This window comes from Panthera onca, chromosome E3 (genome assembly GCF_046562875.1).
Source record: "Panthera onca isolate mPanOnc1 chromosome E3, mPanOnc1 haplotype 2, whole genome shotgun sequence".
NCBI lineage: Eukaryota > Metazoa > Chordata > Mammalia > Carnivora > Felidae > Panthera > Panthera onca.
Genome location: NC_138354.1, coordinates 14,922,163 through 14,949,116, shown reverse-complemented (window position 1 = coordinate 14,949,116; position 26,954 = coordinate 14,922,163). Strand labels below are relative to the sequence as shown.

The window sequence follows — 26,954 nt, the reverse complement described above, 5'->3', positions numbered from 1 at the left end:
GGTCGAGGATATGTGTTCCTTCAGGAATCCTGGGTAGGGTCCGATCAAAGGCGAGTGTCAGCTGAGAAACAGGTGTTATTCCATAAACCCCCAAAGGCAGGGGCATTGACGCCGGTGGCGACTGAGGTTTGTTCGAGGCTAATGTCTTGTTGCTGGGGATCTGGTTCTTCTTGGATATTATCAGGTGTGTGGGGGCCGAGGATGAAACTCAGAGAATGAGTAACTTGTTGGCTTCCCCCTTGGGGCGGGAACATAGCTTCTTTGGTTTACTCAGGGGCAAGGTGACATACAGAACGTGAGTACACGGGGCCTCGTGGAGAAGTGGGAGAGCTGGAGCCTTTCTAAAATCGAGTGCCTTCAGGGTTCCTGTGTCGTCAACACCAGCATCTGCCCCTGAACGTGAGGAATGACTGCAGACCTTTAGAGGGGTGGGGCATGGATTCCATTTCTGGCCGGGAAAGGGGGAACAGGCCGCCCCCAAGCAAATGCCAGAGGAAGAGGGCCTCATCCTGGGGCACCCCCCCAACCCTCAGGAAGTTCACTCCAGTAAGAGGACCTTTTCCCTGGGGTGCGAGACCCGCTCAGCTGTTCCGAGTAAAGGGCTCTCATCAGTCACTCCCAATTCCACCCTGTGTCCATTCTAGCTCTTAGTACCTGCCAGCTCGGGGCGCTCGTGCCGTCCCACAGTGCATCTCTCTACCTCAGCCTTCGCCTTGTCACGTTTTCAGCCGGGACTTGCTCTGCCCAACCTTGTCCATCAAGATGAGCGAAATCATTCTGCCAGTTGTTTTGAACCAGTGATGGTGGTCCCCTGCTTCCATATTCTGTGCTTTTATGAATGTATTCCAGTTTGTTCTTCGATCCCATGCTTTTAGCGGGATTTGAGGAGAGAGAAGTCTGTTCCGTTTTTATGTTTGAAATGTTTTTAGAGTTAGCAGTATGTTATAAAGAGTCCCGATGCCATTAAAATTTTAGCAAACATCACTGATACGCAGCCTACTCTGGTTAATGTGCATTGCTTATTGATTTCTATATCTTAAGATTTTTTTCTTATTTTTCTTCCTTTACTTTCTTTGTCCTTCCATTCAAAATTAAAAAAAAAAGTTTATTTATTTATTTTGAGAGAGACAGCACGATCAGGGGAGGGGCAGAGAGAGGAGAGAGAGGGAGAGTGAATCCCAAGCAGGTTTCACATGGAGCCCGGATGTGAGGCTCTATCCCATAGACTGTGAGATCACGACCTGAGCCGAAATCAAGAGTCAGACACTTAAGTGAGCCACCCAGGCACCCGTTTGTTTCCATTTTAAATACAACACAATACAATTTTCCTGGCGCACAATTTTTTGAACACATTTCAGCATAGACTTCAGACAATAGAGTTACTGGGTCAAAGGCTGAGAACCAGTGTTTGGACTCTTCATACATAATTGCCAAATTGTTTTCTCTAAGCTGTTGTTTCAGTGGCCACAAAGTCCCCAGCCCGTTATATTTTCCCCAATATGCTAAAAACAAAAAAAAAAATATGTAAACAAAACCGTCCCATGCTGAAAAAACAGCATAAAAAATTTTATTTCTTTGGTGGCTTATGAGATCAACTATTACTTCCATATATCTTATTAGTTGTTTGTCTTTCCAGTTTTGTGAATTGTGTGTTCATGTTGTTTTTGTGTTCCCTGTTTGCCTCTTACTTTTAGTGATACTGTTTATAATGCTCCAAAGTTTATATTTTTATACCGGCAAGGCTCTCAGCCTCTTCCTTTGTGATTTCTGTGGTTCCCTTTTAACTTTGATGTCTTTTGACTATGAAAGAGGGGTTAGATATTTACATATAATTCACTCCAGGTTTCGATCATTTGATTTCTTGGTCTTCTCCTTTTAAACAGTCTCTTCATTTCGTTCATGTCTTACGGCATTAAGTAGAATTTCTAGGATCATGTTACTTAGTAGAAGAGGTGACGGGCAAGTTGTCTTCTCCCTCATTTTAATGGCAGTACCTCTGCAGTGATTTTCAAAATGGGATGCGTTTGGTGTCCCTTTGGATGTAGGAGGAGAAGAGAAGGAGAAAGAAATTACATTTCACTAATGTCCACTGTGGAGAGACACCGACCCTCAATTGCTCATCTGCCTGCTGGTCTGATGTGATGGGGGTGATGTGTTCAGGACAGGTGGGTTCATGGGGGCACTGACCTTATTTCCAGTGACTTCCTCATGCCCTTGGTTCCAGTGACTTGTGACACAAATGCCTGGTGTGGGGGATTCACAGATTATACTAATTAATTTTAATTAGACGAGCACTCCAAAAAGGGGCAGGATATGTGCCAAGAAGCTCCAGCTTTGGGATCATGCATCTCACACGGGCCCAAGTGGACCTCAAGACACCGGCTGAGATGGCATTTCCTGTGCTCCCCCAAAGACACCTTCATCAGCGCTTTATGAGTTAAAACACTGACGAGCCAATCAGATCAGACAAAAGTTGGCTGAAACCATTGGAAAATGCGAAAAGACTATTTAAAATGTTGATCTGTGTTCACTCTCATGAATAATGAAACCTGGCCTGTATCTTTGAAATGGGATGGAAAATGACTACAGATGGCTTTTGCATCACAGTCAAGTGTGGGGCTTAGTTCAGGGCAAAGTTCTTAAAAGAGTTGTCAAACACAGAGGGTCACACACTTTCTGCCACCAACAGGGGAGTGATCCACATTTGCTGATCTTTTCTGAGATGGTGGATGCTGTTGGCCACACACACTTAAAGATGACACTTCAACAAAGGTTTGAGGAAATGACTTCTTTTAGAGGAAACTCATGCTATGGAAAGAGCATTTTGAAAATCATGTTTTTGGAAATGTTTCAACCATGATGTGATTCTGTTGCAAAAAAAAAAAAAAAAAAAAAGATGTGAGCATGCTATCTATAAACTCAAATCTGCGAAGCTAAAAAATCTGGAAACAGAACTTTGTCAACCGCTTAAGAAATCTTCCAAATGAAGAGATCAAGTGTTTTTTAGACCCATTTGTTAAAAATACAAAAATGCGATTGCTTTCAGTTTGCAAAATCATCCATTGACATTAGGGAAGAAGAAACTTTACCAGCCAAATATCAGCAGAAATCTTGGTATGCCTGGAGGGTGGGAGTACAGAGTGAATATTGTGATTTAGTAAATACTGCCAATGACATTTTTCTTCAGTTTGGATCTGTGTCTCTTTCTGAGGTGTATTTTTGGTTACGGCAGATGTTAAAATCTAGTATGGAAATACACCCAACCTAAAAGCAGATCTTTAAATCACTGCATATAACAAAGTGTTATGGCAAGTACTTCAATAAGCATGAATGATATTAAATCACATTACTTTCCCCAAAAAGTCTAATTTCTGTGTTTTGAGAGAAAAATCATTCACTTAATTAAGCAGTGTTTTAAATTTATTAGTCTAGAGTTAGTTGCACGTAGACTTCTCATATTTCAGAATGTTTTCTATTTGTGCTTTCTCTATTTGTTTTAATAGACTTGTCAGAGTTTCATCTAGTTTATTGCTTCTGTTTCAATAGCCAGCTCTTTTATCTGTTTTCTAATTCATCTCTTTCATTATTCCTGTTTCCTTAGTTTATTTTGTCGTTAGTTTTCTAAGAAGTCAGCATTTAAGACTTACGTCGTGTTTATTTTTTCTCTTTAGGATAATGAAAGCAAATACCTAACATTTTATTTGAATGTTACTTTGCTGTATACCTCGAGTTATTTCCATTTTTGTTTTTTGAAGATAAACCTGTAATTTTAACTTAATAACTTGAATCTAGGAAGTATCGGAGAGCGTATATTAACAAATTCAATTTTAATGAATAAGTTCAAGGGATCGAATATACAATGTGGTGATTACAGTGAATCATATTGCATTGGGTACTCGAAAGCTGCTAAGAGAGTAGATCTGAACTGTTCTCAACACAAAAAAGACATGGTAATTATGTGACACAATGGAGGTGTTAGCTAACACTAGGGTGATAATTGTTTTGCAATATTTAAGTACATCGAATTGACTCATTGTACACCTTAAGCTTACACAGTGTGATAGGTCGGGTGTATCTCAAGAAAGCTGGACAAAATGTCATTGCAGCTATTAAAATATTGACTTTTATTATTGTTTATTTTTTTAAGTTTATTTATGTATTTAGAGAGAAAGAGAGCGAGCGAGCACGTGAGCAGGGGATGGGCAGAGAGAGAATCCCAGGCAGGCTCTGTGCTCTCAGTGCAGAGCCCGACGTAGGGCTCCATCTCACGAACCGAACCACAAGATCATGACCTGAGCCAAAATCAAGAGCCGGATGTTTAACGACTGAACTCAGGCGCCCCAGGCCATGTTTTTAAATCCTTTTGTTGAACTACCTGACAGGGCTCTGTTTTCCTGACTGTACTTTGCCTGGTAAAACAACTTAACGGAAGAGAAAGAGACGGAAACTCAGAGCCCAGAGAAGAGCAGAGGACTAGATGTTGCTGCAGAGTAGGAAAACCCAAAAAGGCTCTGGAAGTTTGAGTTTTAGGTCCATGCTGGGGTAAAAAGTGTGGTCTTGGAGCCACAACAGGCAGGGGCGGGAACTGAGACCACGGTCTGGCTGTCCCTCCTTTAAGTGGAGACGAGACTCAGTCTGCCCACTGCTCGGCACAGTGGCAGAGATGTTTATTTCTGCCCAGACAAAGGCTCTAAAGGCTCCAGTGGTAAATCAGAACTCAAACCTGGAGTTCAGGGAAGTGCAGTCCAAATTTAGACCGTGCGTGGGTGCAGGCATTCCAAGCCAAGCATGAAGGTACAAACTGGTCCTCAGCTCGGGAGGCCCTGTGCCCCGTGGCACCTGTGCCACGGACTCGACTTTCCCAGCGCATGGGGCTCCAAAGGCAAGAGCTGCGCCTGCTGAGGATGCCACAGGAGTTCCTGCCGCAGAAAGCGGTAGTCCAAGCCCGCCACAGTTCACCGCCAGGCAACGTCCAAGAAGCACAAAGAGGAGGATTAGTGCCTTAAGAAATTGAGATGACAGATGTTCTGAAAGAAAATGTGAACAAGTAGGAACCTAAAAGGTAAAAGACTAGAAATTGTAACCAAAGATTCAGACCCAGTGCACAATGAGAGGAGGATTGGTAAGAGAAACCAAGTTAAATGGCCAGAAATGGAAAAGATGGTCTTTTCGATGCAAAAGTCAGTGGACAGGTTAAGCCACGGATTAAGTTACAATTGAAAACGAGAATTGGGGAATTTAATTTTGAGGAAGTTGCTTATGAGATACACAGATAAAAATAACGAAAACTAAAAAGAATTCGGGGCACCTGGGTGGCCCAGTCGGTTAAGCGTCTGACTCTGGGGTTCAGCTCAGGTCATGATCTCATGATTTGTGGGTTCCAGACCTGCATCGGGCTCCGCACTGACAGCATGAAGCCTGCTTGGGATTCTCTCTCTCTCTTTCTCTCTCTGCCCCGCCCCCCTCAAAATATACGAGTAAACTTTAAAAAAAGAAATTAAAACAACGATTTAAGAAATGTGAAAGATACAATAATGTAACAGTTAAGATTTAGTCCAGCTCAAGTCATGATCCCAGGGTCATGAGATGGAGCCCCATGTTGGGCTCCACACTGGGTGTGGAGTCTGCTTAAGATTGTCTCTCTCTCCCTGTGTCCCTTCCTTGCTCGTGCACATGCTCTTGTGTGCTCTCTCTCTCAAAATAAATAAATAAATAAATAAATAAATAAATAAATAAAAGGGAATTGAACTCAGAGGAAAGTGTGCCTCGCAAGAAGCGACAATGAGCTGAGTAATCGGTGAACTCGTGCAAGAGTCTAGAAAAGCTCTGGTTGTAAACGGAACAACAACAACGACGACGACGGATAATGGGAGGGCTTGAAAGGAAGGTTGACCTGAAACATTGGACGACAATGACACGGAAGAACAAGGCAATCCAAAAATGAGAAACAACCCAATACATAACTATGAGAAGCTAGTTGACAGAAGAGGAACCCAGAATGGCCAAAAGTCACGGAAGAAGATGCCTAAACTAGCAATCAGGGACATTCAGTTAAGAAAAATGTCTAACAGTCTGCTAATACCAAATGTTGGCAAGGCTGTGGGGCAAATAAACACGCTCTTAGACTAACCACCCATCTTTCAAAGGAATCCTCTCTCCACAGTGTGGGCTATACTTAGGCAGCCACTTGCTTCTAATGAATTGAATAGAGTGAAAGCGACGGCATGTGATTTCTAAGACCAAGTCATAAAAGCTCCTTTCTATCTCTTGGATCACGTCTCTGGGGGAAGCCAGCTGCCATTTCATACGAACACTTGAGCAGCCCTACGGTGGTGCCCGCAAGGAAGTGAGACCTTTTGTGAATAGCTGTATGAGTACGCCATCTGGAATTCCAGATCCAGTCACACCTTCTGAGGGTGGTTGCCCTGGTCAATGTCTTGACTGCAGACGACTCATGAGATCTACTGAGCCAGGACGACCCAGCGAGGCAACTTTTGATTCCTGAACCACAGAACCTGTGAGACGATAAATATTTGTTGTTCTAAGTCACTCACTTCAAGGGCAATTTGTTACGTTCGCAATAGAAAACTAACTCCAACCACTTTGGAGAGCAGTTTGGTAAAGCCTGTGTGATATTTTATGTAGGTCTCTGGGCGGAAGAAATGTTGGCAAATATATACAAAGAGACACACACGAGGATATTCCCCGTAGCATACTTTGACGTCAGTTACCTAGTGAATAAACAAATTGCAACATATTTATACAGTGGAAAACTATGGAGCAGTTAAAAATAAATTAGGTGTATATACATGGATTTGGACAAATCCCTAAAATTTAATGTAGAGTGAAATGGGCACGTTGTAAAAGCATATGTGTGGTGTGATATTATTTATGTAAATGTAAAGATATATACAGCAATACTATAATATATTCTATACAGTTACTAGCAAATGTAGGGGAATTTAAAACATGGATGGGAAGGATGCATTTCACAGTGGAGGGGAGGAGGTGGAGGAATGGGAGAGGTGGGCAGGGCATCAACATAATCTTATTATTACTGTCAAAAAAAAAGCTATGCCAAGTAAGGTAAAATATCAGCCTCTATTCAATCTGAGTGGTGGGTCCGTGCACGCATGATGTTATTTGCTCGATTTTCTATTTGCCTGAAATACTCTTTATTGCCATTAATGGAGATTTTCATTCTGCTACTATTTTGGGTTCTTTGCTTTGCGAGGCCTGCCCCTTCTCCAGACCAGCTTGCCTCTCAGTGTATTGTTTTCTGCTTTTTGACCTGATATCGCCTCACCTACTCGGATATTTTCTTATGAATTTGCATTCTCATTTCATAGGCACCCTGCTCCCTTTCTTGTTTGTAAGGACATAACCAGAAACCGTAAAATTGTCCTCTTTCTTGGATCATATCACTGTTGACAGTATGTTCTTTGCTTTACATCTTCTTAAAAGTGCTTCCTCCTGTAATGATGCAGACTTTTCTTATGCAGACCCCCACGTTGGTGTTTTCTGCTTACTCATTCCTGTCTGATTTGAGCTCGATCCCAACTCTGTTTGCCAATTGGCATGCCCCTGCAGATCTTCACAAGGGAACACAATTGTTTTCTAAGTGCTTAGTCAAATGCCCGGTGTCTGGCTGGCATTCACGTGGCACATCTTTGCTGGAGGAAGATCGGATCTTCTCGTCTCCCCGTTACTGAACTCCTGGGCTGTGAGGAGAAGACGTACATTTCTGGGGTGTTTCAGATCTTCTGCATTTCTTCCTAAATCAAAAGTAAGACGTGAAAAGCCATAATCCACCTAGGTCTTTGCTCCTAGGGTCCTTCTCACGGACACCTGTGCCTGCAGCAAATTTCACATCTCCACGTGCAGGGCCTGTGCCCCCAACCCTCCCATTTCTAGCCACGTGGCCTACCGGGAGGTGTGATCCTTGAGTAGCCGGAGGTAAGGGGGTTGCTGCTTCCCAGTGGTGCCGAGGACAGCGGGGATTTGACCCAGGTTGCTTAAAAAAATTTTTTTTTAATGTTTATTTATTTTTGAGAGAGAGAGACAGCGTGTGAGCAGGGGAGGGGCGGAGAGAGCGGGAGACACAGAATCGGAAGCAGGCTCCAGGCTCCGAGCCGTCAGCGCGGAGCCCGACGCGGGGCTCGAACTCACAGACTGTGAGGTCATGACCTGAGCTGAAGTCGGACGCTTAACCGACTGAGCCACCCAGGCGCCCCGACCCAGGTTGCTTTTAAAAAGCAATCCCCACAGAGTCTGGAAGGGAGATAGCCTGATGTCATGGTTGGCCATTCCCGAGCCCCTGAAATAGGAGAGAGTTTGGGTAGCCCCTTGTATGCCCCTTGTATGTTGGGCATTTGACTAAGCGCTTCTAAAACAATCGTGTTCCCTCTTCAAGATCTGCAAGGGCATGTCTCCTGGCCGCACAGGCCGCTCTGGGAAGTCCGCAGTCGATTCCGTGCTCATCCCAGGCGCCCGCGGAGAGCGCAAGCTCCAGCTGAGGTCTTGTCCCTCCTTTCCAGAGTCCGTCGAAGACTTTAAAAATTCTTAAATCCTTTGAAAAAGTTTCAGAGACAAGGTAAAATGCCTTTCTCTAGATTTCTTCCCCCCCTCCCCATCTCTGAGGTCCATTACCAGAACCTATACGACCTAAATAAAGAGCAGTGCTTCTCAAACTGTTCGTGGGGAAGGATTAGTTCGAACATGAAGTCAACTGGTCCCCTGCTCAGATGTGGGGACAATGCTATAAATTGCTGTAAAAATTTCTATGCTGTCTTTCAATTCCTGTCCTTATCTCGGTGCGGACCAGCAGTAAGCCGTGTTCGACTGGCAGTGGTCCACAGACCACACTTTGAGGAGCCCTGCAGAATTACATTTTGGTGCAGTATTTGTCCCGAATAATAATATCAGCCCACAGCAGCGTGCCTGAGTCTTTGGGACGGTAGACAAAAACTTGGAAGGTGTATTAGTCTGGGTTCTCCAGAGAAACGTAACCAGTAGGGATGCCTAGCGAGATTTATTATAAGAATTGACGCACCCGGTGATGGAGGCCGAGAGGCTCCATGAAAGGCGGTTGGCAAGCTGGGGACCCAGGAGAGCCAATGGTGTAAACGCCAGTCTGGGTCGGAGTCTGAAGGGGGGAGAAGATGGTGTCCCAGCTTAGCAGTTAGGCAGAGAGAACGCATTCTCCCTCCCTCTGCTTTTTTGTTCTCTTCAGGCCTCTGGCAGGTTGGATGTGGCGCCCCCCCCCCCCACCTTGGGGAGGGCAATTCCCACTCCCCCCCCCCCCCCCCGAGCCTACTGACTGAAACTTCATTTCATTCAGAAACACTCTTACACACCCAGAATAATGTTCAGTCAAGTTGGCACATAAAATTAACCATCCTCGACGGGCATCATCTCAAGTCGATGTGAGTGGGTCTCTTCTGCTTATTACTCTGCCAGGAAACATGCCAGTTCCTTGCCCCTAAAAACAGAAGCCGCTCCTTCCTTCCTCTCTCCCTGTCTCCCTCCTTCCGTCCACCTTCCTTCCTCCCTCCCTCCCTTCCTTCCACCCTCTCTTCATTCCTCTCTTTCTCTCTCTCTCTCCCTCCTTCCTTCCTCCCTCCCTCCCTCCCTTCCTTCTACCCTTCCTTCCTCTCTCCCTTCCTTCCACCCTCTCTTCATTCCTCTCTTTTTTCTCTCTCTCTCCCCCTCCTTCCTTCCTTCCTTCCTTCCTTCCTTCCTTCCTTCCTTATTTTTAATCTTCTAGTATAGTGAACACATAGTGTTATGTTAGTTTCAGGTTTGCAACATAGTGATTCAACAATTCTACACATTACTCAGTGCTCGTCAAGATAAGTGTGCCTTTGCTCCCTTTCACCTGTTTCACCCTTCCCCCTGTACCCACCCCCTTTTAGCCTCCTGATACCTTGCCCTCGAGGTGACAATGAAGCCAGCCTCCCCGGTGCCCAGGAAGCAGACTCATCTTCAGTTCTGGTGCTTTCCGTTCGAATAGCTCTTCGCTCCTGATACAGTTGGCTGCTTGCTGAGAGCACGTGGCATTGGGACACCCCCCACCCCCTGCCCCCCGCCCCGTGCTCTGCTGTTCACACACCAGATCCCTCAGCACCTGGGTGCACATTGCCATTCAACTTCTCTCTGAAGCTCGCCCTCTGCTGGGTCCTTACTGATCCCCTCTTAATAACCCAGCGTGTTTTATTTTCAACCTACTGAATCCGTGGTCTCTTTGCCCTGCGTCCTGCTTCATACAATCTTCAGCAGATAATCACTGGTATTGTTGGGAGTATGTCTAGTATTAAACCCAGTGCTTTCTGGAATTTATCTTTTTTCACATTTACAAAAATACTGTTCGGTGTATATCAAAACCCCATTTTTGCATAGGAGGAGAGTGCTGCTAACAGAGGTTAGCAACTTACCTCCGTGGCCCATAAGGGTAAGAGCTAGAATTTCAGTCCCAACCCTGGATTTGACCAGCAAGTTCTGACTCCTTACCATGAAACTGCACTGCCTTACAGAAAATACAAAAAAAAAAAAAAAAAAAAAATTGTCCATATGACATACCGTCAAATTAATATCTCTCGATGAATAAAATCGCCACTGAAAAAATATTTCTTGGAAAGAAGGATCCATCTTTAAGTTCCGGTGCAGGATCGTGTTTGTCTCTGCTGATGAACTTGTGTGTATTTCCCTTCCTTGGCCAAAGAGACCATCTGAAAGCTTGGGTTTCCCCAGGTGGCGTGGAGTGAAATTTAGTTTTTAATTGCAGCGGCTGTTTTTAGCTTCCTTGGGGTTGTATTTATTCCTCCCTTTCTTGAACACGACTCCATTTGTCCACGCACAGGGTCCACTTACATGTTTCCTTTCCCCACTCTACATGGAGCGGTTGGGGGCGCAGGCTGGGCGCCCTGATTGTGAGCCTACTTTTGCAAGCTGCTTTTTCCAGAAGCAAATCATGTTGGTCTGTCAAATGGGACTCACTGGTGGCCAGTTTTCTCTGCAAAGTGCTCCACATATATTCTGTGACTGAACCTGGGGAGGGGCTTGGATTACATCCGACCGAGTATAACCTTGTCACTGTGGCTGGAGGCATTTGCGTGGTGCCCCCAGAGCCTCAGACAGACAGGCTCATAATGGGCAGATGTTTATAAAACGCGGACAACCTAGAATGATGGGTGGTGAAACGGGAAGGGGATGTTTTCTGTGCATGTGCTGAGCTCAGCGGCCGGTGGCGGGGGCGCCGGAGACTCTCCCCGGGTGGTGAAATTAGTGTCTTCCCTTGTTTGTACGACTTAGAAATTAAGATAACCGCTGATAAAGCCGACTGGGTCCTGCGGCCAGTGCTGGGAGGGAAGCTGAAGCCAGTGTTGGGAACTAAGCACAGCCCATGGCCCTGTCCCCAAATTAGGATCGGCCCTGGCAAAAGGGAGGGTGCTCCTAATTCAGACACCTGATTCTCACTTTTCACTGTGTTTGGTCTGAAAATCTTCGCTCGGTGAAAAGAGGAGATGGTAATTGAAGTGTTTGTCCAAGAGAAAGCTTCTTGTATTGAACTTCTTTTGATGTTTATTTTTGAGAGAGAGGTGGAGGCGAGGGGCAGAAAGAGAGGGAGACACAGAATCCGAAGCAGGTTCCGGGCTCTGAGCTGTCAGCACAGAGCCCGACGTGGGGCTCAAACCCACGAGCTGCGAGATGATGACCTGAGCCAAAGTGGGACGCTCAACCGACTGAGCCACCCAGGCGCCACAAAAGACTCTTGTTTTTTATGTGTGAGGATTCAGCTGCGAGGCGTAAGTCTGACTTCTAATTAGCTGAGAATGTTCCCCTTGTAATTGACCAGTGTAGACGTGCTTTGTAACTAGCATCCTGCCGTTCGTGATTGGCTGGCGGATGTAGGTTTTGTTAGCCGGGGAGGGGTGAGTGTGGTTTTGGAGCCTGATGGCTGGCTCTTGCCTCAGCCGTGTGTCTGTTTTACTTTTTGGGGACCCAGAACATTTGTGAGAGATGTCCCGGCTGTTACGATGAGTGAAAAGTACCTTTGAGAGAAATCGAGAAATCAGGAAGTGTGGCCTATTTTTCAGGAAGATAATTAATTCGTTTTTAGACATCTTGAGTTTGAAATGAGAGGTTGACATCCGGTGGAAATGTCTGGTGCTTGGCTGACGCTTGCTTAGTGGAAATAGCACTCAGAAGGCCTGTGTTCTAGAACTGATTCTTCTGCTAACCGGCTCTGTGTTCTGGGTCAAGCCCCGTAGCTTTTAGGTGTCTCGTTGGTTAGTTTGTAAGTCAGCGGCTCTCAGCCCAAACAGGGACCTGCCGGTGTGTGCTCTGGACTGGAGAGAGGGTGGGGTGTGGGTCCTGCGGGACTTGTCACTTGTCACCGGGTGTCCCTGGTGCCTGCCGGCTCCAACCTCCCACGGTTAGGGCAGTTCTTGTCACGAGTGTGGGTTTGAGGGACAGCAAGGCTGGATGTCCTGAGCGGTCATCCTCAGAGACGGGGGGGGGGGGGGGGGGGCGGGTCTTCCTGTAATTCATAGCTTGTACCTCATCAGTGCCTGGAGGGCCCTTGGGGCTGCTCCCTCTCATCGTACAGGTGCAAACCGTAGTAAGAAGTAAGACTTCACAAGTGGTTTCTCTGGAGAGTGAGGGATGTGTGGGGAGAGAGCTCAGGAGTTATCTCTCTCCCACAGAACCCTGGCAGAGAGGCCCTCACCTCTGCTTGAATGCCCCCAGGGGTGGGGAGATCACCCCTTCCAGTGCTGCCCAGTTCACCTTCCCGGAGCTCTGTTAAGAGGTGTTCTTTACTCACAGCCTGTAATGGACTCCCCGTGCTTCCTTACCTGTTCCCTAATTCCACTCAAAGGGGGATCAGTCCTCTTAGTCCCCTTTCCAGATAGGGGAGCACAACATGTGTCCCAACACGCTCAGCGGCTCCCTCGCCGTAACAGAGAGTCGTGTTCTCTGTGCTGTGGAGAAGCCCACCTTTCTAGCTGCCTTGTCTTTCTCTTTTGCATTTGCTCTGTCTCCCTACGCTGCCTCTTTCCTCCCTCTTCCCCTAGCCTGTGTTGCACTGGTGGGACCTCTTAAGCCCCAGGGCTGTCTTCTGGGCAGAGGAGCTTTGCTGGTCTAAGGAATGCAGTAATTCCCTGTAAGATTCTGGAAGCAGCTTTGTTCTGGGACACTGAGTGCCACGCACCTTTCTGGCAGGGCGGGTGGCGTGAGTGGCGTCCCAGAGGGCTGCGCTCATGAGCGGCTTTGACCAGCAGGTGTCTGCACCCAAGCCTGGCACGGGGGCCGCTTCTCCCAGGTGTATTTACTTAGGGCCTGCCGTTTCCCACCCGATTCGGGTGCTGTGTGAGTGGCTCATCTGCTTTACCTGGGAGAAGTCAAACCCTTGGATCTCCACACGGTCACAGCCGAGACGCCCAGTCCCCGGGGAGCCCGGCATTTCTGAGATGTGCGTTCCTTAAGGAGCACCAAAAAAGTTTATCGGGCCAAGTGAAGGAGCAGGGAGGCTTCTTCTTTGCCTGGAGAGGACGAGGATGTGATGATGACATGATGTCCCACGGCGTGCAAGGACCACATGGTTCCAACTCACGAGTAAATCGGGACAGTTGTTCAGGCCACGGGGACCCTGGGATTTTTCCGACTTTCCCTCTAGAAATGTGATGGTTCTTTTAAAAGTGACAACTGGCCATCTGAAAACCAAGGTGGTCCTTTCAGGAAGGAAAGAAGGAACGGACGGTGACCTCTTTCTCTCCCCACTCCCGCTTCTCTGTGAACAGGGAGAAGATGCCTTTCCACCATGTGACCGCTGGCTTGTTGTACAAGGGGAATTACCTCAACCGATCTCTGTCCGCGGGCAGCGACAGCGAGCAGCTTGCTAATATCTCCGTGGAGGAGCTGGACGGTAAGGAGCCCGCCCTGCCTGGGAGGTCAGCCACCCACGGGAGGCATCTGAGGCGATTGTGCGTCTACAGTGAAAGCGCCAGACTCTGGCCACCAGTTGTGGCCAAGGCTAACGGTGGTGCGGACGGGAACGGGCTCAGAGAGAAATTCTGCATAAATGACTTCTTTGTGCGGGACAGACCTCGTTATTTGGTTTCTTTGTACACGGACTGGGGCGACAGCCTTCAGCTCCCAAAATACATTTTCCAGTTTACGGAATCTTTATCACCAGTGGCGTCGTCCTGTTTCCATATTGTCATTTACGCAGGGCCCAGCTGTAGGGGAGGTTTTAAGCCCTGCTAATGGCTGTCTCTTGACTTGGGGCCATGGTGCTTTGAATCCTGCCCAGATCAGAATCCTCTGGAAGCCTAGACGTGGTGGGAATGGACAGCAATTATTTTAATTGCCTCTGTTCCTTTGTTACACAGTGTAGTCCTGGGTGTTCAGGGCAGGGATAGGGATGGGAACACCATGACTAAATTCATCCTGGGACCGTGCCCTGTCGTCTCCTCATTGGTAACCCCCTGATTAAACAGCAAAATTACAAAGAGGAAGAAGGACTTTATTTCTTCGAGAATCGAAAATGAGGTGGAATCAGCCAGATGTTCAGCTAGGTGCTACATCTGCAGAGGCCGAGCCAGAATCCGCTCTCCCCGACGTTTTGGGATGCCGTGTTCCTTGTGAACACCATTTTAAAGCATGGAGTTGAAATTTGCTTTCTAAAGAGAAGTCAGAGTTACCCCCGATGGCCCACCTATTTGCTTTTAAGTGACATGGTCTGACCAGCGTGCCGTCTCCGTGCAAGAGGGGCGCCTCACGGCTGTTACTCGCAAGAGGAAGGCGGGGAAATCCAGCTCTGGGCCAGCGAAGCCCAGCTTGCTGCAGACTGGGCAGGAGTGGAGGAAGGCGGAGGGACAGGGCCGTCTGATAGCCTTTCCTGCTCTTGTCCATTTTGATTGCTTGCTCATCTAAAAGACTGGCTTATTTATATAAGTAAACCGTAAGGCAGCAGAGGCTGGTGGGTAGGGTTCCCGGTGGGGGCATGTGACAGGAAGCCGGAGTGACAGGAAGCAGAGCCAGGCTCGCCCCCGTCTGGACAGAGGCTGGTGGCAGGAGAGGAGAGCAGGACCCTCGGGGGATCTCCTCGGCTTCAGTTGGCCAGAGGACATTCGGACGCAGAAGCAGGCAGTAGAGGCCTGACTGCCTCCAAAGCCAGGTGACCATAGAGAAGGCCAAAGCTCAGCTAGTATGTTGAGCGGGACCCAGGCTTCCCCGGACCCCCAGGGAGTCCGCTTAGGGAAGTGGTGCATTGATTTGGGAGTGTGTTTGCATTTGTGTTTAGTTGAGTAGGTCCCTGGGCTCAGTCATCAGCAGGAGGGGCTGGAAGGCTCCGTGAGTAGAGGCCATGAGATCCGGGCAGAAAGTCCCTGTGTTTAAAGGTGACTCTTAAAGAGGTCGAGATGACTAACCAAAGGGAGTTTGGAAATCACCTGTGGCTCTCACAGATCCCGGCTTTCCCTTGCCTTTTCCCTTCCCTCCCAGCGTTGCTCTGAATAATCAAGAGATGATTTCTCCTTAGAGCATCGGCTTTTTTCTCTGTTAAATCTGGGCCACTGCCAGGGCGCACAGCTTTTCAAGAGGACCGCGGGCTGGATTTTGCCGTCCCCCCCCACGCCCCCCCATCCCCGGGGTGGCCAGTGGAACCGCTCTCCGTGTACCTGGGCAAGTGGCCTAGCTGAGGAGTGTGTTTCACTCAGCCCCAGGCAGCCGAGCAGGGCCGAAAGGTGCCTTCTCAGCAGGCACGAATAGCAGGGAGAGATTCTAACAGCCCTCAAGCCTACATGGGCAGGCTTAGCAGTGGGGGTCCCGCGGGGACCCTAATGAAGTCCAGCCAGACTTTATAGCCTGAGGCCTGAGGCCAGCTGCTGAAGACACTCTGTTGTCCTTCAGGAGGGTAATCCAGCTCTCAGCTTGGAGAAGGGCCATTTATTTTCTGATGGAAGATTCCTTTTACTTATTTACTTTTGGCCAAGGTGAACCCTGAGTTATGACTGCTCACGCTTTATTACGAGCATCTTGGGGCTCCGGGCAGGGCTGTGCAGATGTGCACTGAGGGTAGAGCCAGCAGGCAGGGTCTGAAAACCAAGCGCAGGTTGGTTCTCGGGGAAGACACCTTTCCAAGGCTTTGTCTGTTTACTGTTCTCTGAGCCCTAAAGACCTGTTTCCTGTTGCTCTGGGCCACTCATTTATCCTCAGAGGAAACATGGCATTGCACAGGGAGTTGATGTGTTGGACACTGAGGGGAATCAAAGCTTCCTTTGTGGTCCATTAGTTGGGCACCACCTTCCCTCACTGTGCCCCCTTCCTTACCCCGTGGCGGCTGCAATCCCCCGCTTACGAATCGCCGAGGGGACAGGTTCCCCCACCCGGCTACTGTTTATCACCCGGGATAGAATGTCCCTTTCCTTCAGTGGAAGGGACAAACTCACCCGGTCCGTGAGTGGTTACCTTCTGAGAAGAGGTGTGAAAAGAGCCACTCACCATGCAGGTTATCTCCAGCTGACATACACTCTGGAGAGTTTCTGTTTCTTCTCTTTAAACAAAGAGAGGGAGTCATGCAAACCTGCATGCAGTTGGCCAGACTGGAGCTGGAAATCACCTAACAAACAAACGCAGCAGTGATGAATTGGTGGAGACATTCATTCATTCCTATTTAATTCATTTGTCCGTTCTTATTTATTCATTCACGATAGGAATGTTTACCCGAATGCTTTCTGGGTAGAGGAGGAAATGAAATAAGTATAATATTCGTTACCTGTTCCCAAGGAATTTGCAGTCTACCCGGGGAATTTATGTGCATACAAAATTTATTAGCAGTATCTTTCTAAAAAAATATTTATTTATTTATTTTGAGAGAGAGAGAGAGAGAGAGAGAGAGAGAGAGCGCACACACACGAGCGGGGCAGGGGCCGAGAGGAAGGAAGAAAGAGAGTGAGAGAGAGAGAGCACGAGTTGGAGAGGTACAGAGATGGAGAGAGAGAATTCCAAGCGGGCTCTGTGCTGTCAGCTCAGAGCCCCCCACGGGGCTCGATTTCATGAACTGCAAGATCGTGACCTGAGCCGGGATCGGGAACCTGACGCTTAACCAACGAAGCCACCCAGGTGCCCCTATTAGCGATACCTTGCACTTTCAGAGTGTATCATGTAAAAGTTTATTAGGTTTACCAATTCTAATTTTGTGGAAACCATTTTCTTAATCCTATTGACTGACTAATCTTACGATGCTGCCGTCTTAATCTTTAAATTTACCTCTGTCTGAGTTCATACGTTTTCATTCATACATGGCGTGAGTATCCATTGTATGTCAGTATACTTCAATTTCTGTATCCATTTCATTCAGGATGGATATTTGGGTTTCCCATTTGGGGCTGTTAGGGTGTAATCTGGCCACTGTGAAACGTCTGAGTGCGGGTATTTCGTGCCTTTCGTTCTAATGCTACATTTTCATTCTTTGTTTTCCACATCATACATCTCTACTCACATCATTTTATGTAGTCTGCATTCCTTCTCGAGTTTGTCTTCTACATCATTGACTTACTTGTCTATAGTCATTAAGAAAATTTTTTTATTACTGCCTTTAGAGCATATCTTCAGTTTTCTGGAAGTTTCAGTTTCCTTGAAGCTTAATTTTACTTCAGTGGTCCTCCTTCCTTTTTCTTTTTCTTTTTCTTTTTCTTTTAGAGAGAGAGAGAAAGAGGGTGCGTGAGTGGAGGAGAGGGGCAGAGGGAGAGGGAGAGAGAGAATCTCAAGCAGGCTCCACGTCCAGCATGGGGCCCAACCTGGGGCTCGATCCCACGACCCTGGGGCCATGACCTGAGCCAAAAATCAAGAATCAAATGCTCAACTGACTGAGCCACCCAGGTTCCTGCCTCCTTCCTTTAAAAAACAAAAAACAAAAACAAAAAACAAAAAAAACCCAACTTTGTTAAAATAGAATACAGGGAAGTATTAATGCACAATTCAGTTATTATTGAACGTGAACATTCATTCAACAACTACTGAGGCTAAGGAATGTAGTATTGTTAGCACCTGAAAGTATCCCCGAGGCCCTTTCCAATGCCTCTTCCTCAAAGACGACCACCAGCCTATTTCCTCTCAGCGTTTCATGGTGTTTGCATTTCCCTTCATCTCAGTGGGGCCAATGCCATGTCTGTTCTTTTGTTCCCAGCCTCTTTTCCTCAACATATTTGCGAGACTCAGCCATGTTTTTGAGGATAGCTGAAGTTGATTCATTTTCACTAATCTATAGTATCCCGTCATCTATAAATATACCACAATTATTTATCTGTTCTGTTCTCAATGGGTATTTGGGTTGCCGCCAGCTTCAGCTATTAGGGTATAATCGGACCATCCCCCTTTTTTGTTGCTGCAGTAGTCTTAGGATGTGCTTTCCTCATGCCTCTGACTTCTTGCCTTCCTGGGGCCTTATTTGTTTATTCTCTCTCAACTCTTTGTCTTATTGAAAACAACATGGACACAGTTTGTGAAAATCTCTTCTGTGTCTTGTCATGATGTATACAGAGACACATATATATTCAAGTAGCCTTTCCTCCACGTCTTCCAGCTGATGCTACCTTTACTTCCCGTTAGAAGATGTTTTTCTATGGTCCCTTTTGCTTTTTTCTGTTCTACTTTGTGACTCCATAAAGTCCTTTGCGGGCCCAGAATCTGTGAGCCAACAGGGTTTGTAAAGAAACTTTAGTTTCTTTGTTTTGTCTTCACTTTATCTTGGACCTGGGATAATTTTCCCCTTGTCAGCCCCAGCTGGAGAGTCCAGTTTGTAGAAGCCACTCGTCTAGTCCATGGCTTTTTTTTTTTTAATGTTCATTTATTTATTTTTGAGAGAGAGAGAGAGACAGAGACAGAGACAGTGTAAGCAGGGGAAGGCAGAGAGAGGGGCAGAGAGAGAGACAGAGTGTAAGCAGGGGAGGGGCAGAGAGAGAGACAGAGACAGAATCCAAAGCAGGCTCCAGGCTCTGAGCTGTCAACACAGAGCCCGATGTGGGGCTCGAACTCACAAACCACAAGATCATGACCTGAACCGAAGTCAGACACTTAACTGACTGAGCCACCTAGGCGCCCCAAGTCCATGGCTTCTGAGTGGAGGTGGGACCTTTGGTTTTTGTTTCTTTTTTAATGTTTTATGTATTTTTGAGAGAGAGTGCAAGCTGGGGCAGGGCAGAGAGAGAGGGACAGAGGGTCTGAAGCAGGCTCTGCGCTGACAGCAGTAAGCCTGATGTGGGGCTTGAGCTCACGAACTGCACGATCGTGACCTGGGCTGAAGTTGGACGCTCAACCGACTGAGACACCCAGGTTCTCCTGGAGGTGGGATCTTGTTTGCCGCTACTCCTGGGTCTGCTTCCTGTGCCACAGAATTATGTAACTCCTTTGTTTCTCCCTTGTCTTATTCCTCTTCCTATTCCCAAACTAGTGTCTAGCACTCAGTGATCCCAGGTTCACTTCTCATCTTCCCCCCAAATAATGCAGGATGGGACATAGCAACCCATAGCTCTTGCTGCTCCTGGAGAGTAGGGTTTCCTGATGAGCTTACAAAAAGGGGTGCTGCCGGGCTGGGTTTGGATTGGGTTGGGGAATAGGTCACCATGGAAAACAGTTGTTATGAAATAGGGAGTGACCGCCTCCTTTGCTGGGCAGGTAGCCTGTGGGTCGCTGTTCGCAGGGGCAAACGATGGCGGTGAGTCAATGTCCTCCTGCCGTAAGTACCTCTGTAGTTCCCAGGGGTGGGTGGAAATTGCTTTTCTCCGGTTTCTTTGGTGTTGCAAACAGTGAAGATTCTCCTCAACGCCTGACGTGTGTATGCATCTCAAAATTAATATTTCTGGGGATGTGCTCTTATCTACGCTTTGGGGGCTATTTTAATTTGAGTTTGGGGTGCTGCTTTCTGTAGCACCTGGCGGTGCTGCTTACACCCCTGGTTTTGACGTGTGTCACTGCTTTGGCATCCACGTCGCTGGCTGGTCCTCCGCCTGCATTTTTTCTACCTCTTCGTCTTTTCCAGTGTTCCTCGCGTGCCCCTCATCTTCTGCCCACTGTAGTCCCCTGGGGTTGTTTTTTGTTGTTGTCCCCCCCAGACACCTATGTGCTGATTGCCTCGACGTGCAGATCTTCAATCCCTGCCTCTCTCCTGCAGTTGAGATCTGCTACCCATCGTCCCGTGTAGATGCCTCACGTGTTCCTTAGGCTGCAGAGATCCAGAGCTGAATGGATTTTCTTTTTTCTCCAAAACTGCCTCTCCTCTGGAATTTTTCGCAGGAAATTATGTCACATCATACCCAGTCAGCTACAAAAGTAATCTGGGAGCCATCCTTGATTCTTCTTTTTCGCTCACCTCCCCCCCCCGCCCCCATGTAATTGGCAAAGTCATGCAGATCTTGACTTCTTTCAACATATCTCGAAACGAACCCTTGCTCTCTGACCACATTGCTTTTGTCTTGGGCCAGGTCCCCACCTCCCAGACAGCTGTAGTCACCAGGAGTTGATCTCCTTGTGCCTGATCTAGAGTGTCATTCATGTCTCAGTTCAGTTTCATTTCATTGGAGGGATACTTCCTAATCATGCACTTGATTAGGTTATCCGACTACTTATAACTTTTTTTCTTCTTGGCCTGCAAATATATTAGCATATATTTTTAATATTTCTTTAATCTTTGAGAAGCCTGGGTGGCTCGGTGGGTTAAGTGTCCAGCTCTTGGCTTCAGCTCAGGTCATGATCTTAGAGTTGGTGAGTTTGAGCTCCACATCGGGCTCCGTGCTGGCAGTGCAGAGCCTGCTTGAGATTCTCTCTCTCTCTCTCTCTCTCTCTCTATCTCTCTCTGTCCCTCCTTTGCTTGTGTTCTCGCTCTCTATCTCCTTAAATATATAAATAAACTGTAAAAAAAGTTTCTTTAGTCTTTAAAAATTTTTTCAAATCCATAGAGGTTTGGAAAGTATAGTGAATAACTGTATGTCTTCATCTAATTGTTAATATTGAAGCATTTGCTTTCTCTCTGTCTCCCTTTTTTCCAACACACACACACACACACACACACACACACACACACAGGCATGCACCCAATTTTTTTCAGTTCTAGAATTTTAATTTCTAAAATTAATCTCTAAAATTCTAGAAATTTAATTCTGGGTTCTTTTTTGGAGTTTTCATTTTTTCTGCTGAAATACTCATCTGCTTACTCATTGAAACAATATTTTTCTTGAATTATTTGGACAAATTTTCCTATATTTATAGTAGCTCTTTTAAGTCTTTATGTACTTAGATCCAACATCTGGGCTCTAGGCCATCTTGGGATTGGTTTTTATTGTTTGTTTATTTTTATTTTTATTTTTTTTAGATTATGGTAACACTTTCTGGTTTCCTTGCATGCCTATTAATGTTCGTACACCCAACATTGTAATGCTATGCTATGGAGACTCTGTGTTCTGTTATCTTTCTCTGAAGAGGGCTGATTTTTGCCTCAGGAGGTAGTTCAGTTACTACCTGGCTGCTTTCAAGTTGTTTAGGTTTGGTTTTATGCTTCTTCAGGGTAGCGCTGTGGGAATCCCAACATGTCTCCCAAGCCCCTCTGACTTGGCAGGGACTCGGCCTCCAAACTGTCTTCCTTGTGAGTCTCATCAGGGCTTGGTTTTAGGTTTTGATCATGTGGATCTAAAGAAGGCCTTTAGAGTGTGTTCTTTATTCCTGTGATGTGGTCCTTCTCGTGTCTCAGCTGGATGCCTGGGGTATTAATGAGGTTTTTTCCAGACATCCGGGATTGCCTCAATTCTGCATTTCTTTTCTCTTCTCAACTTCCGAGAAGCTGCTTCCTGGTAAGTCTGGTTTAATCTCAACTTACATGTGGGTCGTCCAGCCTTCGGCCAAGTATTCATAGGAGACCCACCTCACCTGCAGGCTTCTGGGGCTTTCTCTCTGCAGTTTTCTTCTCTCCGCTGCCTTATCCCACAAGGTTCTAGTTCCTTCAGCTACCCCAAAGTATGACCTGGGCTTGGGAAGCGGTCCCCAGGTGGAGAGCTCACCTGGTCAGTCTCCCTTCTCCCTACACTTGTAGTCTTGTGCTGTCCATGGTCTACTGCCTGGAAACAGCTGCTTTATGTATTTTATATATTTTGTTCAGTTGTGTGGTTGTACATGGTGGGAGGGGTATTTTTATACCAGTTACTTTATTGTAGCAGAAGTCTGTTGTTAATAATTTAATTTTTTTTACTCAGACCCATTAAAGGCAATTTTCAACCAACATAGCACTTAACCCTTAAACTTTTCATTTTTGTTTATAATTTTTTTTTTTAATGTTTATTTATTTTTGAGAGACGGAGAGACAGAGCATGAGCGGGGGAGGGGCAGAGAGAGAGGGAGACACAGAATCCGAAGCAGGCTCCGGGCTCCGAGCTGTCAGCACAGAGCCCGACGCGGGGCTCGAACTCGCAAACCGCGAGATCACCACCTGAGCCGAAGCCGGACGCTTCACCGACTGAGCCACCCAGGCGCCCCTGTTTATAATTCTTAAATGGCTCTCCACAGCCTACAGCTGTGTGAACTTTAGTGAAACAAGCATACGACGTCTCGAGTGGCCTGGACCCTTCCTTTTTTTTAAATTTAAAAACAAATTTTAAATTTATTTTTTGAGAGAGAGAGAGAGAGAGGGCTGGGGAGGGACAGAGGGAGGGAGAGAGAGAGAAATCTTAAGCAGGCTCCGTGCTTAGCATGGAGCCCACCACCTTGAGATCATGATCTGAGCTGAAATCAAGAGTCGGACGTTCAACCCACTGAGCCACCCAGGTGCCCCCCAGACCCTTCCTTTTTGTCCGCTTGACTCCCTGCTTTCCTTCCAGATGGTTCCCTGCCACCTCAAGATCTCTCCCGCTTCTCTGCCTTTGTTCTAGCTGCTTCTGTCTACTGGAACCCATCTTTCAAGTCGCAACATTGGTGGTGGTCACCATCATCATAATCACCCGAGCGGAAGTTTATTGAGTGCTTATTCCGTGCTAGGAACCTTCGTTCAGAATGCTTTATATCAATTAACACCTTTCATCCTGCCAGTAATCCTCTGACGCAGGTATTATTATTAACTCCATTTTGACAAGTGTGGAAGATTGAGACGTGGAATAACCTTGTCCAAGGTTGCTAACTAGCGTGTGCAGCTTGTCACCTGGCTTCAGAGCCCATGCTGGTTAACTTTTATGCTAGGCCTCCTCTTTCCTGCTAGATGAGACCCTTTTGTGCCTTCCCTGCACCTTCATGTCACTATCGTATATGTCACTGCCACCGCTGTGACACATGGGTGAGAACCTGCCTGATTAATCAAGCGTGCAGTGGGTGGAGAGATATTTTTAAAGCCCTGTGTGAGCCCAGTGTGCTCCTCACCGAGAGGTGCAGTGCAGCCCGGAGAAGGCTGGTGATGGGCATGATTTCATGCCAGAAGGGGGCCGGGAGCTCTGAAGGACCCCTCCCCACCCCCACCCATCTCGGTCCATCATATAGTTTCTTGTAAAGAAGACTCCCATCCCTCCCTCCCTTCCTTTTTTTTTTTTTTTTTTTTTTCCCTCCTCTCGCTTCGCTGGTTGATTTAAAAATCCAAGAGGCACACCCTACTTGCCTTTTTGGAGACACTTCCTTCGACAGGCTTTTCAAGAGGGGTTTTCAGGAGGCAGAGACATGACTGTCACAAGAAGAGAAACTCCCAACTCTTATCGGAGAAGGCTGATGGCTCCGCGTTCTCTCTTCCGGAGGAGGCGATAAAACCTACACAAAGAAGCACATCATCCAACAAGAGTGGGAGTGCCAGAAACGCAGCTCGGCCCCCAGAGCTGGGAATTAGCCTCACCACCTGGGTCTTTTATCTACCAACGCGACCTGCCTTTGAGCCTTGAGAGGGAAGTCTCTCGTGGCGAGTCCCCAAGCTCTGTTCCAAGCAGAGCCAAGGAGGGATTTCTCTGATGGTAGCTGCTTCCCAGGGCCCACTCCTTTAAGGGACAGTTGCTTCAGTCTTCTTAGAGGTTCCCGCCCCTTGTTCTGAAAATGCATTTTGGTAGCTGCATCCAAGAAAGAAACCTGAGTCCCGATCCTGCCACGTTCATCGTATTCATTTGTAAATTTCTATGCTGCCTTGCTTCCAGATGGGATCTAGACATCATATGATAAATGAAGAGGCAAACTGCAAAGGCTGTCAGAACAGAAGTGAAAAATAAAACTCCATATACAAAGAGGAAGAAAAAAAAATGACAGCCCCTTAAACTAATGCAGTTACTATGAATGGGCGTGAAATTTAGCTCTAAGCTTCCAACTGGTTGGGGCAGAGAGGCTACACGTGTTACCTTATTCCAAGGATGGTGTTAAAGTGCCCCATTGGAAGAAGAATCTTCTATTTTATTTTTTAAATGTTTATTTATTTATTTTGAGAGAGAGAGAGAGAGAGAGAGAGAGAGAGAGAGGGAGAGGGAGACAGAAAGCATGCAAGCAGGGGAAGGGCAGAAAGAAAGAGAGAATCCCACGGGGCTCGATCCCATGGATGGTGTGAGATCATGACCTGAGCTGAAATCAAGACATTTAACTGAGCCACCCAGGTGTCCTCGTCTGTATTTTAAATAGGAACCCTTTGGCCCATAATAAAAATACCCAATATGCAAGTGTTTTGTATTATTTCAGAGATGTTGGTGCCTACCAACTTTTTCTCACCCTCAGATTTCTGAGGATTTATTTTTTTGTGTGTGCATTTCCACTAGTAATAGTGGCTTATGATGGTGGTGATTCTCAATGAAGGACGAAGGATTATAGACTCTCCAAATGCAGAGAGACGAGGGAAGGTTGTAGTTTAAAAAGTCTTCCCACTGGCTGATTCTGAGACCCGCTCCCCTACCCCCCCTTGGCAATAGAACATGTTTCTCTGGTTCCTCCTCTGGAGATAGTAGGCAGAGGCGATATCTTGGTATGAAAGTTCAAGAGCCGGCATCATAAACCATGACCTTGACTTGGGATATTTGAGGAACAGGATCTACCAACCATTCGTCTCTCTCAGAAAATAACCTTGATACTGTTCCTGTGGAATCTTCCACTTTCAACCGAAATGCATCCTAACAGATCTCCTGAGGTAATTAAACCCCTCGGTGCTTCTCCACATAACTAAGTAAGGTAACCTGTTGAGTAGAATTGTTCAGCATTATCCATCTGGATGCCGAAGGGAGTTTGCCAAAACTCATCATTCTGATGTTGGCTTCATTGATACTGAGCTGTTTTTCCTGGTGGTAATTGGCTAACAGCAGGTTCAGCTGCTTCCTGGGACTACTCAGGGATGTGATATTAGCAATATGTTCTAGCAGGGATGGCTCGCTGGTCTTACCTCTTCACAGTGGCATCGAGAGCATCTCATCTAAACCCATCTCCAAATCATTTAAAAGCAGGTGCTGAGCTGGGACACAGCCATTTAAAATACAATTTTTTTTGCTACCAAGAGGGTCATTTCTACTTTCTCTCTCAAGCCAGAAGAACACTAAATTTACATTGAGACCTGAATTATTATATTGCTGTGTGACAAATACTCCAAAAACATTTTATTTTTAAAAAAATTTTTTTAAATGTTTATTTATTTTTGAGAGAGACAGAGACAGAATGCGAGTGGGTTAGGGGCAGAGAGAGAGGGAGACACAGAATCCGAAGCAGGCTCCAGGCTCCGAGATGCCAGCACAGAGCCCGACGCGGGGCTTGAACTCACGAGCTGTGAGATCATGACCTGAGCCGAAGTCAGACGCTCAACCGACTGAGCCACCCAGGCACCCCCAAAAACATTTTAAAAAAGCCCTCCAAAACCCAAGTCTCTTTTCAGGATCATAAAATTCAGGTGTGGCATGGACGGCTGGTCTGCCTAGCACCTTTCAAAATGTTGGAGTCAAGGGGCGCCTGGGTGGCTCATTTGGTTAAGTATCTGGTTCACGATTTCAGCTCAGGTCATGATCTCTCGGTGGTGGGATCGAGCCCCACGTTGGGCTGCATGCTGGGTATGGAGCCTGCTTGGGATTCTCTCTTTCCCCCTCTCTCTCTGCCTCTCCCCTGCTCGTGGTCGGTCTCTCTCTCTCTCAAAAATAAATAAGCAAACATTTTTTTAAAAACGTTTGCAGTCAAGACGTTTCCTGGGACTGCAGTCATCTGAAGGCTTGATTGGGGCTGGTGAATCCAATTCTAAGCTCATTCACAAGGCTCTTGGCTGGACACCTCCCTCCCTCCCTTCCGTGAAGGCTTGTCCATAGGACTGCTTGAGTGACTTCAAAGCATGGGCTTTGCCTCTTGCTAGCATGAATGATCATTTTATGACCTTGTCTCAGATGTCCTATTTCATCACTTCTGCCATATATATTCATTAGAAGTGTGAGAAGTGAGTCACTAAATACAGTCCACACTTAGGGTAAGTGGAATTAGGCTCCATCTTTTGAAGGAAAGAATTACCAGGTATATTTTTTAAACCACCAAAGACCATATAGCTTGGAGATGGTTTCTAGCTATTAAGTCAAAAGCTAATGAAATGTATATAGAAAATTCTAAAATCACAGCAGTTTCTTTATGCAATGAAGAAGAGAGGACCGGTGGTCATGGTTTTAAAAATAGGAATTAAAGCCTACCTGTTCTTGACAGAGTAGGGTCTCTGGAGTCCCTCAGCGCTGGGTTCTTATCCCAGTTGTACCACTTAGCAGCTCTTCTCCGATATCACTTTTTCCCCTAATAGCAGAAATTTTAGCTGGACCTGTGGATGCTGGCATAAAGACTACGTTTCTCAGTCTTCCTCGAGAGCTAGATGTGGCCATATTAGTAAATTCCAGCCAGTAAGATGTAAGCAGAAGTGACATTGGGCAACTTTTGGTGCATGTTGCCTCTTCTTTATCCTTTCTTCCTTCTTATTATTGGGATGGGAAAGTCCTCATCTGACGCCATGA

At 46.7% G+C, this 26,954-nt stretch overlaps 1 protein-coding gene and 1 long non-coding RNA gene across 6 annotated transcripts in view; one reads left to right on the top strand and one right to left on the bottom strand.

Moving 5' to 3' along the window:
• The window catches only part of CALN1 (calneuron 1), a 530,205-nt gene that overhangs the window by 131,467 nt on the left and 371,784 nt on the right, over positions 1 to 26,954 (top strand). For 3 of the 5 annotated variants that reach the window (XM_078440488.2, XM_060649750.3, XM_078440489.2), the window contains exon 2: positions 13,800 to 13,924. In XM_078440488.2, the coding sequence (XP_078296614.1) occupies positions 13,807 to 13,924 (118 nt within the window). In that variant the 5' untranslated portion in view covers positions 13,800 to 13,806. The remainder of the gene's footprint in view (positions 1 to 13,799; positions 13,925 to 26,954) is intronic. The other 2 variants (XM_078440486.2, XM_078440487.2) reach the window with 1 other exon arrangement.
• LOC132689409 (uncharacterized) lies at positions 23,630 to 26,942 on the bottom strand. Its single transcript, XR_009614990.3, has 2 exons — positions 26,643 to 26,942; positions 23,630 to 23,775 (listed from the first exon to the last, which is right to left on the bottom strand). It is a non-coding gene; the product is annotated as an uncharacterized LOC132689409 (long non-coding RNA).